The 18744-nt window shown below is 45.7% G+C and overlaps 1 protein-coding gene across 3 annotated transcripts in view; it reads right to left on the minus strand.

The window, feature by feature from the left end:
• The window catches only part of LOC139060411 (uncharacterized), a 341522-nt gene that overhangs the window by 237772 nt on the left and 85006 nt on the right, over positions 1–18744 (minus strand). For all 3 annotated transcript variants that reach the window (XR_011514794.1, XM_070539521.1, XM_070539520.1), the window contains exon 4: positions 17627–17727. Coding sequence is in view for 2 of the 3 variants with exons in the window: in XM_070539521.1 (XP_070395622.1) it covers positions 17627–17727 (101 nt within the window). In the remaining variant the exon portion in view is untranslated. The remainder of the gene's footprint in view (positions 1–17626; positions 17728–18744) is intronic.

The raw sequence follows: 18744 nt of genomic DNA on the forward strand, positions 1-18744 counted from the left end.
CAAGATTGTGACAATTTTTCTGAACCCGAACATTGTTGTAGACATTTCGTTACTTTTGGTATACTTTTCATGCAAGCTCGCCGCTTCTGGCGTTGTGACACAGTAAATAAAAAGCAGTTGTTCGGCCATGAGATGCGATTAGTTGCGCGTGTATATAATCTCACTGGGACAAGATTGTGACGATTTCTCTGACCCCGAGCATTATTGCAGTCATTTTGTTCCTTTTGGAATACTTTTGATGCAAGCTCGCCGCTTCTGGCGTTGTTACACAGTTAACGAAAAGCAGTTGTTCGGCCATGTGCCGCAGTTAGTTTCGCGTGTATATAATCTTACTGGGACATGTTTGCGACGCTTTCTCTGACCCCGAACATTCTTGTAGTGATTTCGTTACTTCTGGGATACTTTTGATGAATGCTCGCTGCTTCTGGCGTTGTGACACAGTTAACGAAACGCAGTTGTTCGGCCGTGCGACGCTGTTAATTTCGCGTGTATATAATCTTACTGGGACAAGTTTGTGATGCTTTCTCTGACCCCGAGCATTATTGTAGTCATTTTGTTCCTTTTGGAATACTTTTGATGCAAGCTCGCCGCTTCTGGCGTTGTTACACAGTTAACGAAAAGCAGTTGTTCGGCCATGTGCCGCAGTTAGTTTCGCGTGTATATAATCTTACTGGGACATGTTTGCGACGCTTTCTCTGACCCCGAACATTCTTGTAGTGATTTCGTTACTTCTGGGATACTTTTGATGAATGCTCGCTGCTTCTGGCGTTGTGACACAGTTAACGAAACGCAGTTGTTCGGCCGTGCGACGCTGTTAATTTCGCGTGTATATAATCTTACTGGGACAAGTTTGTGATGCTTTCTCTGACCCCGAGCATTATTGTAGTCATTTTGTTACTTTTGGAATATTTTCGATGCAAGCTCGCCGCATCTGGCGTTGTGACACAGTTAACGAAAACCAGTTGTCCGGCCATGTGACGCACCTAGTTTCACGTGTATACAGTCTTACTGGGACAAGTTTTTGACGCTTTCTCTGACCCCAAGCATTATTGTAGTCATTGCGTTACTTCTGGGATACTTCTGATGCACACCCGCCGCTTCAGGCGTTTTGACACAATTAACGAAACGCAGTTGTTTGGCCGTGCTACGCAGTTAGTTTCGCGAGTGTATAATCTTACCGGGACATATTTTTGACGCTTACTCTGACCCGGAGCATTATTGTAGTCCTTTCGTTACTTTATTGAGTACTTTGGGGCACGCTTGCTGCGCCTGACGTTGTCACGCGCTTAGGGGAAGCAGCTCGGCCGTGGTGACCTAGTTTGGCATGCATGAAATCTCAGTAGGACAAGTTTTTTGGCGCTTTTTATGGCCCCGCAATAACATATATCTGAAATTAGTACTTTGTCGAAAACACGAGGGTTGATCGCCAAGAGTGATAACACGGGAGTCTGTTGCTTGCACCGGCAGAACGCGCAAATATAACGCCAAGCAGCTTAGGCACCTGGAACTTGTAACTCGAAAGTATTGTCTTCTGCAACTAAATGACCGATACCAGGCTTTGCTGCCACTCATTTTGTCTCTAGTGTGAGTAGAAGGAATTCTGCTAGCTTCCAGCATGGTCTGGTTGGGAGACTGTGTTGTGGCCACTTCTGTGTACGTACAGTGCCATCGCATCGGCGGAGGCCAAGTAGGTCAGGAAACGCCCAGTCGCTCTTGAAATAAGGCCCGGAATCGAGGGAATGCATGGAAATCGGATGCTTTCCTCTTATTTTATCTATTGTATTGTTCGGTATAAGTTACGTATTTTCTACGCTAAATGATAATTGCTTTTATTTGTAATGCCATTCATTCAGCATTATTCGACAAGGTGTTAACCCAAATGACACGTCCTGGTAATTTGCAGTTTTTTCAGCTGACGCCATCCGGTGGAGCATTGTACGGGAACTACTACTGCTTACCTGGTGCCACAAGCTAGGATGAATGCACAAAAATCACTGAACGAGCCCTTATATACAGCAAAATAAACGTTTCCTCATCACACAAAGCGTCTTGCGACTACTTCGTGAAATTGCAGTTTGCACAGATTCGATGCTGGCTTGTAGAGATCGTTCGCAATCATTTTACTGATGAGTAAAGCGATTCCGCTCCAAGACTGCACGCGGTTGAGCAGTGGAAGAAAAAAAATTGGCAGTGGCTTAGCTGGGCTATACAAGGATATACGTAGCGAAAGCTAATGCACAGCATAGTTAGCCTTGGTTAATTTTAATTGTAAATCCAGGTTAGTCTGGATGTCTAGCTATGTTCCGGCGTTTAGCCAGTCGTTCGGCGCCCTTTTCGTCTGTTTCCTGGGTGATTTGTTTTCTCTTTATCTCGTTCCGATGTCGATCCTAGGCCTCCTCCTGCTTATCAGAATTGTCGCCGTCCATACTGCCACCCCAACTGTGGTTGCGGTGCACGGGAGATTTCCTTTTTAATTCTCCGACATGTTATCAGGCATGCGACGCAGCTGGTGAAGCGAGCGGAGGCAAGCGCAACGACGAGGAACACGATGGGACGTCACACCAAATGGCGCCGGCGGAAAGGCGCGGCGCTCCGCAGTAGTCACTACGGAGCAAGAGAGAGAAATATCCGCGGCGAGGCGCGCGTTGTGACGTCATGTGCCTCCTCGGAGTACCGCCACGTCGAAATCGCAAGTTCTGCGGCCAGTAAAGCTTTCGCTTTAAAAAATGCCACGCCCTATCAGTGCCGCCGCGGTGGAACGTTCGAGCAATAATTCAAAACGCGCACTCACAGAACCGAAACCGGAAGTGTGGTTCAAGTATTGCTTGGAACTCTACTTCCATTCGGCCGCTAGGCACTATAGGAGCGTCCACTCTTGTTGAATTTCTTTCTCTATACTTAGAGGTTGCTCATTTGAAGATTGAGTTTCCCTGCGTGCAGGCTAGGGTCTATCTTTTTTTTAGTAGCTACGCCACTGCTGCTTTTAAAAGAACCTCTACTGAGCTCCAACGAGAAATTCTTATACGCTAACGGTTCTGATAATGTTATTGAGAGAGGAAGGGCATGTCCGGTTCAATTTTGGTAGGAAGGGTAAGAAGTGTTGCCAATACGACGACCGGCAAAGAACTTAGTGCAGATAGAATAAGTACAGATGCTCGGTGAATGATATGTCGAAGTAGAGTCATTTGTGGCTGGTCACCACGTGATAGCTGTATAACGGAACAGTTGTATTTCCGGTGCATTGACATCATACAGAATGCCTACCTTTCGTAAACATTATCTCCAATTGGTTCCGAATGTTCCATGAAACAAAACAACACTTATTTCTGTGTTTTGTATATTCAGTGTCCTGTGAATAAAAGTGTAAATGAAGGTTGATATGAAAGGAGAGGATTTCCGCACATTCTTCCTGCAGCTACACAAATCAAGTAAATGAATGTTTTAAAACAGCACTCGTGAGACACTTCTGACGTTTGCATGAGACTTTCCACTTACTACATTCCTCTTCACCACATTTTGCTTATGAAAAATGTAAGATGCAAGTATAACAAGTTAGTTGCAACACTATTCAAACATTCTAAGCGCGTCGAACATATTCAAATAATCAAATTGAAGCCAAAAATGATTTCTTTTCAGGTAAAACATTAGCGTACCAAAAAGTGACATCACAATGAAAAGCTCGATCATCATCATCATCATCATCAGCCTGGTCACGCCCACTGCAGGGCAAAGGCCTCTCCCATATTTCTCCAACAACCCCGGTCATGTACTAATTGTGGCCATGCCGTCCCTGCAAACTTCTTAATCTCATCCGCCCACCTAACTTTCTGCCGCCCCCTGCTACGCTTCCCTTCCCTTGGAATCCAGTCCGTAACCCTGAATGACCATCAGTTATCTTCCCTCTTCATTACATGTCCTGCCCATGCCCATTTCTTTTTCTTGATTTCAACTAAGATGTCATTAACTCGCGTTTGTTCCCTCACCCAATCTGCTCTTTTCTTATCCCTTAACGTTACACCTATCATTTTTCTTTCCATAGCTCATTGCGTCGTCCTCAATTTGAGTAGAATCCTTTTCGTAAGCCTCCAGGTTTCTGCCCCGTAGGTGAATACTGGTAAGACACAGCTATTATACACTTTTCTCTTGAGGGATAATGGCAACCTGCTGTTCATGATCTGAGAATGCCTGCCAAACGCACCCCAGCCCATTCTTATTGTTCTGATTATTTCCGTCTCATGATCCGGATCCGCAGTCACTACCTGCCCTAAGTAGATGTATTCCCTTACGACTTCCAGTGCCTCGCTGCCTATGGTAAATTGATGTTCTCTTCCGAGACTGTTATACATTACTTTAGTTTTCTGCAGATTAATTTTTAGACCCACTCTTCTGCTTTGCCTCTCGAGGTCAGTGAGCATGCATTGCAGTTGGTCCCCTGAGTTACTAAGCAAGGCAATATCATCAGCGAATCGCAAGTTACTAAGGTATTCTCCATTAACTTTTGTCCCCATTTCTTCCCAATCCAGGTCTCTGAATACCTCCTGTAAACACGCTGTGAATAGCATTGGAGAGATCGTATCTCCCTGCCTGACGCCTTTATTTATTGGGATTTTGTTGCTTTCTTTATGGAGGACTACGGTGGCTGTGGAGCCGCTATAGATATCTTTCAGTATTTTTACATACGGCTCGTCTACACCCTGATTCCGTAATGCCTGCATGATTGCTGAGGTTTCGACAGAATCAAATGCTTTCTCGTAATCAATGAAACCTATATATAAGGGTTGGTTATATTCCGCACATTTCTCTATAACCTGATTGATAGTGTGAATATGGTGTATTGTTGAGTAGCCTTTACGGAATCCTGCCTGGTCCTTTGGTTGACAGAAGTCTGAGGTGTTCCTGATTCTATTTGCGATTACCTCAGTAAATACTTTGTAGTCAACAGGCAGCAAGCTTATCGGTCTATAATTTTTCAAGTCTTTGGCGTCCCCTTTCTTATGGATTAGGATTATGTTAGCGTTTTCCCAAGATTCCGGTACGCTCGACGTTATGAGGCATTGCGTATACAGGGTGGCCAGTTTTTCTAGAACAATCTGGCCACCATACTTCAACAAATCTGCTGTTACCTGATCCTCCCCAGCTGCCTGCCCCCTTTGCATATCTCCCAAGGCTTTCTTTACTTCTTCCGGCGTTACCTGTGGGATTTCGAAATCCTCTAGACTATTCTCTCTTCCGTTATCGTCGTGGGTGCCACTGGTACTGTATTATTCTCTATAGAACTCCTCAGCCACTTGAACTATCTCATCGATATCAGTAATGATATTGCCGGCTTTGTCTCTTAACGCACACATGTGATTCTTGCCAATTCCTAGTTTTTTCTTCACTGCTTTTAGGCTTCCTCTATTCCTGAGAGCATGTTCAATTCTATCCATATTATACTTCCTTATGTCAGGTGTCTTACGCTTGTTGATTAACTTCAAAAGTTCTGCCAGTTATATTCTAGCTGTAGGGTTAGAGGCTTTCATACATTGGCGTTTCTTGATCAGATCTTTCGTCTCCTGCGATAGATTACTAGTATCCTGCCTAACGGAGTTACCAGCGATTTCCATTGCACACTCCTTAATGATGCCCATAAGATTGTCGTTCATTGCTTCAACACTATGGTCCTCTTCTCTAGTTAAAGCCGAATACCTGTTCTGTAGCTTCATCTGGAATTCCTCTATTTTCCCTCTTACCGCTAACTCATTGATTGGCTTCTTATGTACCAGTTTCTTCCGTTCCCTTCTCAGGTCTAGGCTAATTCCAGTTCTTACCATCCTGTGGTCACTGCAGCGCACCTTGCCGAGCACGTCCACATCTTGTATGATGCCAGGGTTAGCGCAGAGTATGAGGTCTATTTCATTTCTAGTCTCGCCGTTCGGGCTCCTCCACGTCCACTTTCGGCTATCCCGCTTGCGGAAGAAGGTATTCATTATCCTCATATTATTCTGTTCCGCAAACTCTACTAATAACTCTCCCCGGCTATTCCTAGTGCCTATGCCATATTCCCCCACGGACTTGTCTCCAGCCTGCTTCTTGCCTACCTTGGCATTAAAGTCGCCCATTAGTATAGTGTATTTAGTTTTCACTCTACCCATCGCCGATTCCACATCTTCATAGAAGCTTTCGACTTCCTGGTCATCATGACTGGATGTAGGGGCGTAGGCCTGTACAATCTTCATTTTGTACCTCTTATTAAGTTTCACAACAAGACCTGCCACCCTCTCGTTAATGCTATAGAATTCCTGTATGTTACCAGCTATATTCTTATTAATCAGGAATCCGACGCCTAGTTCTCTTCTCTCCGGTAAGCCCCGGTAGCACAGGACGTGCCCGCTTTTTAGCACTGTATATCCTTCTTTTGGCCTCCTAACTTCACTGAGCCCTATGATATTTATTTACAATGACCTTACAGGCCCCCGTAGGAGCATGACGTAAGGGGGGGGTATAAACAGAAACAGTACTATATGAGCTAGTGAACATATTATGTAGCAAGTGGCACTTATACATTTCTACTATAAAGCATTCAAACACAAGAGATACAGCACTTTAAAAAATGTAACTTATGCGCAGTACAAACCACGATGCAGGTGAAAAAGTATCAATAAAAAGCAATAAGTTTGTGAGCAGATTAAAAGGGTGTTTTTGAAAGATGACTGCTGACTTGGTTGCGGAAGGAATCATGGTTTGTTAAGGAAGCGATAGTGTCGGGCAAATCGTTCCACAGAGAAATGGCCCGTGGAAGCGCAGAGCTGTTGAAGGTTAATGTGTGACCGAAGATGCGCGAGTAACTAAAATTATTATGGAGGCGTTTTGACATGCGCAAAGACCTTTCGAGAGGTAGCGGAGACAGCCTATTACCATTAACATACTTGTGGAACAAACAGAGAAGTGCGATGAAACGGCGAGTTTCAAGTGAAATGATGTCATGATTCTGTTTAATTTCAATTACGCTATGAGAATAGTTATAATCACAAGAAATAAAACGTGCTGCTCTGTTCTGTACGGCTTCTAGCATATTGATTAGGTATTTTTGATGAGGCGACCACACAGGACTTGCAAATTCTAGTTGAGGCCGGACAAATGTTGCATATGCAAGCTTCCGGATGCTGGGTGGGGCGTTCTTTAAGTTTTTTCGTAAATACCCCAAAGTTCGTGAGGCTTTGGCGCAAATGGCGGTGACGTGGGATGCCCAGGACAGGTTAGGAGCGAGGTGAACTCCGAGATATTTATATGAAGATGCTACCGAGACCTGAGAGTAGTTAATAAAGTAGGTGAATTGAGAATTGACGTGCTTACGGCTAAAAGTGATAACGTTACATTTAGATTCGTTAAGAGGCATTTGCCAGGTACTACACCAATCAGAAACATTCTTGAGGTCATTTTGAAGTGCGATGTGGTCGTCGATAGAATTAATGGTGCGGTAAATTATGCAATCGTCAGCAAAAAGACGGATGGAAGAAGATATGTTAGTATGCAGGTCGTTGATGTATATTAGAAATAGTAAGGGTCCTAAAACACTGCCTTGTGGAACACCGGAAGTCACATAGCAAGGGTGTGAGTAGCAACTGTTAACAACTGTGAACTGCTGGCGAAGTGACAAAAAATTCCGTAACCAAGAAAGAGTTACCGAATCTAGCTGGAGTGAAGATAATTTCAAGATTAGACGACAATGGGCGACACGGTCAAAGGCTTTTGAGTAATCAAGAAATATGCAATCGGTTTGTTTGTTGTTATTCATGCTAAAATGTAGGTCGGTTGTAAGTTCAAATAGCTGTGAATCGCATGAAAACCCTTTCCTGAAGCCATGTTGGTTAGTAAAAAAGAAATTATTTGACTCAAGGTGGCTGTAGACATGAGAAGCGATGATATGCTCAAGTAATATACAAGAAATGCAAGTTAAGGAGATAGGACGGTAGTTACCAGGCGAATTTCCATCTCCCGCCTTAAATACAGGCACTACCTTAGCAATTTTCCAGTCAGAAGGGAGGCGACCGGATGATAATGATTGTCGGAATATGTGAAGTAATATTTGGCTAGAAACGGAGACAGTGTTTTTTAGTATTTTGGAGCTAATGTTATCAATACCGGCAGATGTAGATAATTTGAGGTTTGTAATTAGACGCGATATACCTTCGACGGTGATGTTAATAGGTTCCGTGTAAGGGTAGCCGGGTTCAGGGATAAGGGTTACAGTGGACTGATCCTCCGTCGTAAACACTGATGAAAAAAAATTGTTAAAAGCGACAGGAAACTCGTGGTCAGCTAGAGGTACGTTGTTGGCTCCGTGCAGGGAAATGCGAGTGGAGCCATTGTCCGGTGAAATTGTTTTCCAAAACCTTTTTGGGTCCGATTTGAGGAGTGAGGGTAGATCACGGTTGTAATATTTATCTTTGGCAGCAGATATAGCAGAGCAATAAGTTTTTAAAAAGTTTTTGTACTCAACCCAAGCTGTCGGGTTTTGCTTGGATTTCTGGTATAAGCGTTTTTTCCTATTTTTTAGCCTATGAAGGTACTTGTTGAACCATTGGTTAGTCCTGCTATTAGATATGGTAATCAATGGAACATACTTGTCAATTAGCGAAGAAATTTTATCTTTGAAAAGAGTCCAGTTTTCATCAACGGGACGTGCAGAGAAAGAGGGCATAAATTCTTGGCGGAAGAACATTTCAAGATCGGAATTCATATCTTTATAGTTACCTTTATTATAGTTTCTTATTTTCTTGGATGTAAAGCTGACACCTTCAAGAGGTATGTAAACAGGTATTTGTGGTAATTTGTGATCACTGAATCCATCGAGGGTGAGTATTTGTCCGACTGTATCAGGAGCAGAGGTAAGCATTAGGTCTAACAAATTTTGACCACGAGTGGGTTCGTTAATGACCTGAAATAAATTAAAATCTAAAGCTAAGTTAATGAAGTCCATAGAATTACGGCAGGGAGAAAACAAGGAAGACCACTCAATAAGGGGATAATTAAAATCTCCAAAAATGTACATGTAATCAGAGGGAAATAGCTCCACAGCTGTGGCTATACTATTGCGAAATTCATCCACGAAGGAATGGCGAAAGTCAGGTGGTCGATAACACACACCAATAAGTACCTTAGTCGATGATGATGAGCATGCGCACCAAACAATTTCGAGATGAGATTTCGAATCAATTAGAAAGGAAGAAAACTTTTTCTTTATGCCTAGCAGGACGCCTCCTCCCCTTTTAGTTCCACGATCATGGCGGTAAACATTGTAAGAGTTGTTATCAGGAAATATTTCCGTATCATTAATTTCAGGGGTAAGCCAAGTTTCTGTTAGGACAACGATATCAGAGTTACTATCGTCAAGAAAAGAACAAAATTGGTCACGTTTCGGAAGCAAGCTTCTAATGTTTGTAAATTAAACAGATAAAGAAAGAGGTAACCGAGACTGCTTGGTGTAAGTTTGACAGGAGTTGTGAGTAGTGCGTGAAGTCGGCCTACGGTTTAGCTATCTTGGTGATTTCATGACCGTGTCTGACGCAGGGTCATACACATAATATATGCCGCCCACGCGTAGTCTATCAACATTAAGCTTGAAAGGAACATTTAAAGCCTTGCCGTACTCACGCAACTTTTTCCTGGCGATACGCGTCTGGAGCGAAAAGTCCTCCCGAACAGCATAATCAGTGCCCTTAAATTTTTTACCTAATCCTATAACGTTATCTTTGTCTTTAAAGTGCATGAACTTTACAATGATAGGCCTATTTTTATCTGGCTGATGTCGTCCAAGGCGGTGGGCACGTTCAATCTGGGATGGCAGAATGGTAATACCCAGAATTTCCGAACACAAGTCGATAACATTTTTCTGGGAAGTCGACCATGTCTCTGCAGGGTCATCAGGGATGCCAAAAAAAAAAGTAAATTGGATCGGCGTTGCCGGTTTTCAGCGTCGTCGCAGCGCGATTCTATTTTCTTTAGCTGTAGTGCGACGCTGGTGAAACTTGCTCATCCCATTTACTGCCCTCTAATTCCTCCAATAGCACTGCTAGACTCGCCTCACTAGATAACGTTCTAGCGTTAAACGTTGCCAGGTTCATATTCCAATGGCGGCCTGTCCGGAGCCAGTGATTCTTAAGCACCCTCTGCTGCGTGGCAGGTCTGACCGCCGCCGTGGTCAGTTGCTTCACAGCTGCTGGGGACTGAGGGCCGGGGTTTGATTGTGTTGTTCATATAGGAGGTTGTGGCCAAGTACTGCACCAGGGTGGCCAATCCTGCTCTGGTGAGGGAGTGCGTTACCGGTTCTGGTCACCGGGATCAGGCCACACTCCAGGCCTGTTTATGCAATTTATCAACACGCGGATCTTTTTTTTTCTTTTTTTTAAGATCCGGTGGAAAATTGCCGGCACCGGGATTCGAACCACGGACCTCTTGCACGCGAGGTGGGTGTTCTACCTATACGCCACCGCTGCACCCTGCACCCGATGCTCAATTGGTAGAGCATCGCACGCGAAAAGCTCGATCCACAGAAAGATATATTGGAATATGCCTTTTTTTGGCCGTCCAGTGCGCCCGCGATCGGGCCGGCAGACTAGATCTGTCAGTCCCGTCGTGGGATTAGCCAGGTGCGCGTTTTATCGCGCTTTGCTGGACCAAATAAAAGTTTATTCACTCACTCACTCACTCTGGTCTCTACGCCACAGAGCACGTGGCAGTGTTCTGGAAAATCGAAACTGAAAGTTACAACAACAGACGGGTCGTACAGCAGGTTTCACGACAATGCCACATCACGACTTCTGCGCATGTGAACGCTGTCCACGCCGAATATCAGTGGCCAGGTGAGTGCTAGTATTAGGGTTCCGCGGCCTTTGCAGCTTTACGGGAGTGTCCAATGTTCAGCTAAGTGTATTGTGACTCTACTTGTTGTGGATGTTGTTGAGTGTTGTGCGCATGTTCCTTGGCTGTGGCGACAATTTCCGCTTGCATTGGAAGATCGACCGCTGAAAACTTAACAGTCCACATTTGTTCGTTACGAAGAAAATGATGCAGAAACTCCACTGGAGCTGTCTAAGTAGCGCAAGCATTGTGCCACTTGCTCATCTCCACGCATACGAAACTTCGTATGTTGTTTATCACGAGTGATGAAGCAGTAGGCGGTTCATTAAATATAGACGTTATGCACCTTCTAATCTGTTTTATTTCTTGATCCGACCAGTATAAACATCCATCATCCATTATCGGTCGTCATCAACCTATCGGACTCGACCCCACCTTCTGTCTTTACAGGTCGTTGTCACTCTTATTGGACTCAATCCGATTTTTATCAGCTCTTATTACTGATTATCAACTTTATCGGAATAGATACCACCCTTATCAACTATATAGGAGATGATCCGACTATTATAAGCCCTTCTCGCTTGTTATCTAGCTTATCGGACTTGATCCAACTCTTATCAACCCTTATCGTTGCTTATCAGCCTTATAAGAATTGCTACGACCATTATAAGCCGTTATCACTCTTTAACACCTTATGCACCCGCATCAAACAATTGTCAACCGGAATCAGACCCATATAACCTCGTATCACTCTTTATCATCCTTACGAACTATTGACTGCTTATCTGTGTGACGCGACAGCACACACAACGCGGTAAACACATTCATATGGTTCAGATACATTTACCTTGTGCAAGGATGCACTGGTGTTTGGCCCAGAGGGGAGGTGAATCGGCCTCTCAGCATGGAGTATAATAATAATAATAATAATAATAATAATAATAATAATAATAATAATAATAATAATAATAATAATAATAATAATAATTTCCTAAACGCTGGCGCGAAGAGGGGCAGTGCCGGCGGCGTTGTAGCGTCATATTTGAATGATGCAGGATATGAAACTAGAAAAACCGTGTGCGTTAGTCGATTCCCAACTTCCTATCTGTTCTGGCCTGTTCTAACACCTTTCCAGAGAGAAGGCCCTGACAGTCAGTCATGAGGCTCTCTGTGCTGTGGAAATTGCGCGTGACTCTCCAAGCAACAGCACTGCAGACACTGCTGCGCGTGGCTTTGTGTGCGTGCGAACAATGCCCGCCCCGGCAGAGGCAGACAGAAGACAGTGTTTGGCTGCGTGATGGAACGTGGTCTGCGCTTGTCTCACAGTGGTGCATGATGGTGCCTCCATTGGGCTTCGTGGTTTCTGAAACCAAACTCACTGCGTTTGGCTCGCCTCCTAGGAAACCTAATCCTTCGCGCGTGGTCCACGTTTGAGGCTGTCGATACCCTGACAGCACGATGGCAGCACCGGTATCAACGTCGCTTGATACCCCGTATAACTGCTACAGCAATTAAATTCTTTTCCCAAAATTAAATTTTCATTCAATTAAATGCACACTCTAGGCGCATTTCAGCCGCCGTTGTCAGGGTCAGCGTGATGCTCCGAACAAAGTGCAAGCACGACAAGACCGTGGCGGTGCTCCGTAGGCTGTAAGTGCGAATGAAAGCGTGCGAGGGTGAGCCGAGGATGGTGGCATGAACTCGCGTGCGCAAGGCCGGGAAAAAGCACGCCGTCTTCCAGGTGGATTGGGGCAGTGGGGCTCGTTCTACTCCGGCGGCGTCTGCCTGAGATTCGGGTGAGGGTAGCCAAGCAAGCTCTATTTCGAAAGCAATCTGCGGTGAGTAGAATCAGTCGCGCATCCGCACGGAACCTATGTTGAAAGCAATTTGCGATTAGGCTTTTTCGGACGTAACCTCAATGTACGCCACCTGCCGGCGAAACGCACCATTGTAATTGCCGAAACAAAGTTTTTTTGGGCTGGACCACTTGAGTACAGCGTATCAAAGTTACCTACAAGTGTGTACAGACGGGTCGGTGTGTGCTCAAACAGACAGCTGCGCAGCAACATTCTGTATACCCTCGCTTCATGTGTCATGGTCTCGCCGCCTGAATCGACTAGTTTCCTCTACAACAGCACAAAGCGCCGCAATTTCCCCGGCTTTGCTGGCCTATTTGTGGGCCTGCGAGCCTATTTCGCTCTGGGAGGTCGTGGCGCTGGCGGACTCAAAGTCAGCGTTACAGCACTTACATCGTGGCCTACATCGAGAGAAGTTTAGAAGCCAATCTACGGCACTGAATAAAGAACTAATGATCAAGGGATTCAACGTAACTTTTCAGTCGGTCTCATCACACGGACGAATTGAAGTAAACAAAAAAGCCGACGCTCTTGCAGGCCCAGCGCTGACACGTGTCCCAGAAGTGAGAGCACCAAACATTTTTCAGAACTCTAACGTTGCAATGCGCAATTACTTTGCGCTCATTATCAAGACTCCACGCCAAGCTTGTGCGATCCATGGGCTTACTGGAGAGGAAGCGACGCTGGTGTACCGCATCCGAATCGACTCCGCGTACACCCCGACTTGGTTATTCAAGAGTGGACAATGTGCTTGCGCACTCTGTACTTCAGTGGCAATATCGGGGCATAGAACATTTCATTTGGCTTTGCCCGCAGTTCGACACAGAAAAAAAAGCTGCGGCCGAAAGCCTGCAAAAGAATGGCCTTACCTTTGAAGACGGCGTTTTCCGCGGAAGGAAGTGCAATGACTGCTGATTGCCTTCCTGTGAGACGGGGGGCTCATCGACATCTGGTGACATAGCCGTTATCTCCACTCATAGGAGGTTCAGGCGGAGCACTTGCCGGCTATGTATGCCAGGCTAACCCCGTCTGCGGCAACACCACCGCCACCACGACTACCTCCACCTAAAGAGCGTAGGTGTGCAGAGTGCTGATTGCTTCGTGTGCGCTGTGTTCTTGCCGCTCAGCTCGCGTTGACGCGACGGGCAGAACGAAGGTCAATTTACTCGCTGCTGCTGCCACTTTTGCTCACGCCAGTGTGTTGACAGTGGTGTCCGCACTCGTGGAGTGATATGCGTTTCTATTTGCCTGTCCACGCGTGACACCATGGTCGAGTTCTCGAGTTTATCCAGCCGATAGAACTGCTATACTTCTTACTGCTATCTACTAATTTGCTATTGCAATCGATGCTTCACTTTCCCGGCGAACCTACTACTTTTTTGTACCTCTTTTATAACTGCGCTACAAGTGCCGTGTATGCGCCGTCGCATCCTGACGAAGGGGTGCTGCGTCTCTGGTCGCGCACACCACGTGAAGCACACATTTAAAACACAGCCGGCCGTGCAGCACGCAGTCCTCGTTCGCTTCCTGAGTAGTGCATGTATGATAGCCCGAGGATATCCCCACGATGATATTCTACGCACTGAACAAAGTGGATACACTGAGCGCAGATAGCACCATTTTCGCACCACGCATCACGCAAGTGGAGCAAGACTTACCCTAGCACATGGTGTTCACTCTGTCGATCTCAGCGAGAATGGTCGCGTTTGAGAGACCTCACTAGGGAATAATAAGTTTAATACTTCGACCTGAAGTTGGTCTTTATCAAGTGTCATAGCTCCTACAACTTGCCGCAGAAGTCTGATGGTCGCTTGGCTATGGCGGCTCCGTGTTAACCATTTAGAGCGCAGAAGTAGCATGTAGAGGTTTGGACAGCTGTAAATAGGGATGCCCTTCCTCGCTCAGCACCTTTGAGCACAAACGGACGTTTCCGCCTCTACCGTGAACGCATACTAAGAAGCCTCAACCATGTACGAGCGTGGCGGGCTCGAACGACGCAGGGCTATCTTGGGAGCCACGAACAGGAATAAGTACTGCAATTTAGGTAGACGACAAGACAAGGCCATGAGCATGCAAAAGGAGCATCAAGCGTACATACAACATCTCGATAATAGGACACCCGCGAGAGCAGACTTCGCGTGCCCCCCAGTACCACAGGCGCTAGGAGTTGGCTACAGCGCGCTCCGAATCCCGTCCTCGTCGGCGAATTCAGCTACAAGTGCAACGTGTATATAGAGCAAGCGCGACTGCAAGGATACACAGTAGGAGTTCAACTAGCTGTATCATAAGTTGCACACTTAAGCTTTGTAATGCGCGAATAAACGACACTTGTGTATTTGACTGGATTCGGAGATGGGTAAAGCCTAAACAAAATACACTATACTGATGGGCAACTTCAATGCCAGGGTAGGCAAGACGCAGGCTCGAGAGTGTAGTGTTGAAGCAATGAACGACACTATTATAGGCATCATTAAGGAATGTACAATAGAAGTCGGTGGTAACTCCGTTAGACAGGATACAAGTAAGCTATCCCAGGAAACGAAAGATCTGATCAAGAAATACCAATGTATGCAAGCCTCTAAGCCTACAAATAGAATAGAACTGGCAGAACTTTCCAAGTTAATCAACAAGCTGACATAAGCAAGTATAATATGGATAGAACTGAACATGCTCTCAGAAACGGAGGAAGCCTAAAAGCAGTGCAGAAGACACTAGGAATAGGCAAGAATCAGACGTATGCCTTAAGAGACAATGCCGGCAATATCATTACTAATATGGATGAGTTAGTTCAAGTGGCTGAGGAGTTCTACAGAGATTTGTACAGTACCAGTGGCACCCACGACGATAATGGAAGAGAGAATAGTGTAGAGGAACTTGAAATCTCACAAGTAGCGCCGGAAGAAGTAAAGAAAGCCTTGGTAGCTATGCAAATGGGGAAGGCAGCTGGGGAGGATCAGGTAACAGCATATTTGTTGAAGGATGGTGGGCAGATTGTTCTAGAAAAACTGGCCACCTTGTATACGCAATGCCTCATGACCTCGAGCGTACCCGAATCTTGAAAGAACGCTAACATATTCTTAATGCATAAGAAACGGGACGCCGAAGACTTGAAAAATTATAGACCGACCAGTTTACTGTCCGTTGCCTACAAGGTATTTACGAAGGTAATCGCAAATAGAATCAGAAACACCTTAGACTTTTCTCAACCAAAGGACCAGGCAGGATTCCGTAAAGGCTACTCAACAATAGACCATATGCACACTATCAATGAGACAGAGAAATGTGCGGAATTTAAGGAACCCTTACATATAGCTTTCATTGATTACGAGAAAGTATTTGATTCAGTCGAAACCTCAGCAGTCATGGAGGCATTACGGAATCAGGGTGTAGACGAGCCATATGTAAAAATACTGAAAGATATCTGCAGCAGCTCCACACCCACCATAGTCCTCCATAAAGAAAGCAACAAGAGAGAGATAGAGGAAAGGGGAAAGGCAGGGAGGTTAACCAGAGGTGAAAATCCGGTTTGCTACCCTACGCTGGGGAAAGAGGGGAGGGGGAGGTAAAGTGATAACAAAGTAGAGATAAAGAATGAAAGGAGCACAGACATAAAATCACAGTTGGTCACTGTCGCCGCACACTGTCACCGCATAGCACAGTAGCACTTGCAGCACTATGAACATCTGTTCATGCTACAGTCACTTTTCCAATTCTGTAGCCCTTAAATACTGCAACAGTGCTCTCGTCGCCTTTTGCGGCGATGGCTTGTGATGGCGGCATTTTAATATAACTTCCTCTGTTAGAGGTCCTCGGTCAAAGCGCCCTATCGCGTTTGCGAACGATCGTCTCTGTAAATTATTGGGAAGAAAGCAACAAAATCCCAATAAAGAAAGGCGTCAGATAAGGAGATACGATCTCTCCAATGCTATTCACAGCGTCTATACAGGAGGTATTCAGAGACCTGGATTGGGAAGAATTTCGGATAACAGTTATTGGAGAATACCTTAATAACTTGCGATTCGCTGATGATATTGCCTTGCTTAGTAACTAAGAGGACCAACTGCAATGCATGCTCACTGACCCGGCGAGGCAAAGCCGAAGGGTGGGTCTAAAAATTTATCTTCAGAAAGTAATGTAATGTTTAGCAGTCTCGGAAGAGAACAGCAGTTTACGATAGATAGCGAGGCACTGGAAATGGTAAGGGAATACATCTTCTTAGGGCAGGTAGTGAGCGCGGATCCGGATCATGAGATGGAAATAATCAGAAGAATAAGAATGGGCTGGGGTGCGTTTGGCAGGCATTCTCAGATCATGAACAGCAGGCTGCCATTATCCCTCAAGAGAAGAGTATATAACAGCTGTGTCTTACCTGTACTCACACATGGGGCGGAAACCTGGAGGCTTACGAAAAGGGTTCTACTTAAGTTGAGAACGACGCAACGAGCTATGGAAAGAATAATGATGGGTGTAACGTTAAGAGATAAGAAAACAGCAGATTGGGTGAGGGAACAAACGCGAGGTGATGACATCTTATTTGAAATCAAGAAAAAAAATGGGGATGGGCACGGCATGTAATGAGGAGGGAAGATAACCGACGGTCATTAGTGTTATGGACTGGATTCCGAGGGAAGGGAAGCGTAGTAGGGGGTGGCAGAAAGTTAGTTGGGCAGATGAGATTATGAAGTTTGTAGGGACAACATGGCCACAGTTAGTACATGACCGAGGTAGTTCGAGAAGTATGCGAGAGGCCTTTGCCCTGCAGTGGGTGTAACCAGGCTGATGATGATGATGTATTTGACTGCATCTCTAAACCTATAGTACCCATACACCCTCGACAGCACGCACATTTCTCACACTGCCCTGGGCTGCGCTTACTGTAGAGCATACCCTGCTTTTTTTCTTCCCTCTTTTTGTCAAGGTCTGCTTACTGGTCTTTGTCTTTCTCCAAGTAGATAAGAAAGGCGACGCACAAGCCGGCAAACGGACTCAGCGGGGCAGTCTCTACCACACCTGTGGCTGGCCGTGGAACCTGCGAAGTCAACGTGAATAAATTATTTCTCATCGCCCGTGCAATAAGAGCGCTACCTCAATTATAGATTCACTTGTCACGATTTCGTGATTCTATGAAGATAGACAAAGTTGGGCGGAACCAACGCAACAACAAAGGTCGTTGATATTTTAATACAAAGGCATTATATGCTCCATAACGCGAAAATCCGTCGATCGTAGTCGGCGTGAGCGCAATATGGCAGCAAAAATGGTCGACGGCTGAAACAGTAATAGCACTTTGGTAAAAAAAATGTTCGGATGGACGTCACGTGTCTCATGAAGGCTCCTGTAAACAAAGGGAATTAGTTGCTTTGAAGAGAAAATTTGGTGCATTTCGGACTGGGTGGCAATTGAACCCGAGCCGGTGAGGTACAAGACGACCGTGCATGCTTCTCCGACGTCGCGGCGGCTCCTCGGTTCTGGCTTACTAAAGGTGTGCCTGGTGCGTGCGTGATAGCACACGTCATGTCGTAACCATGTGCCTGACTAAAGGCGCGGCATAGTGCGTGCGTCATTGACAGCTTGATGGAGCACACAGTGGGGAGAAAATGGCGGCACGCCATGAATGTACAAAGTGAGCGCGTTCATGGTGTTACCAGATCTTCAAACGGTAAAATGTTTTCGCATTCCCAAACGTAAGCCATCTTAGGTCTCTGATCAATTCTTTATTGTGATAGCAATTACATGAAAACTTCAAGTTTATTTCTGCCCTCGACGTCACAGTCGCCGTGAGGTTCCGTATAAAGTCCAAGAGTGATAAAATCGTCACCGCGTTCTGTATGCTGTGTGTGCGAGCGAAAGCGCGCGAGGGTGAGCTGGCGATCTTGACTCAACTCAAGGAAGCACGCCGTCTTCCATCACGCGCAAGGTTCCGGCCTAGTGGAAGGGTAGGGAGGGGGGGGGGGGGGGGCGTTTTTTTCCTCGCGGCCCGTGTTAGAGTGTAATGGAATGGGGGAATGGGTCCAATGGAGGCCACGGCAAGTGGCGAGAGTGAAGC

This window comes from Dermacentor albipictus, chromosome 5 (genome assembly GCF_038994185.2).
Source record: "Dermacentor albipictus isolate Rhodes 1998 colony chromosome 5, USDA_Dalb.pri_finalv2, whole genome shotgun sequence".
Taxonomy (NCBI): Eukaryota; Metazoa; Arthropoda; class Arachnida; order Ixodida; family Ixodidae; genus Dermacentor; species Dermacentor albipictus.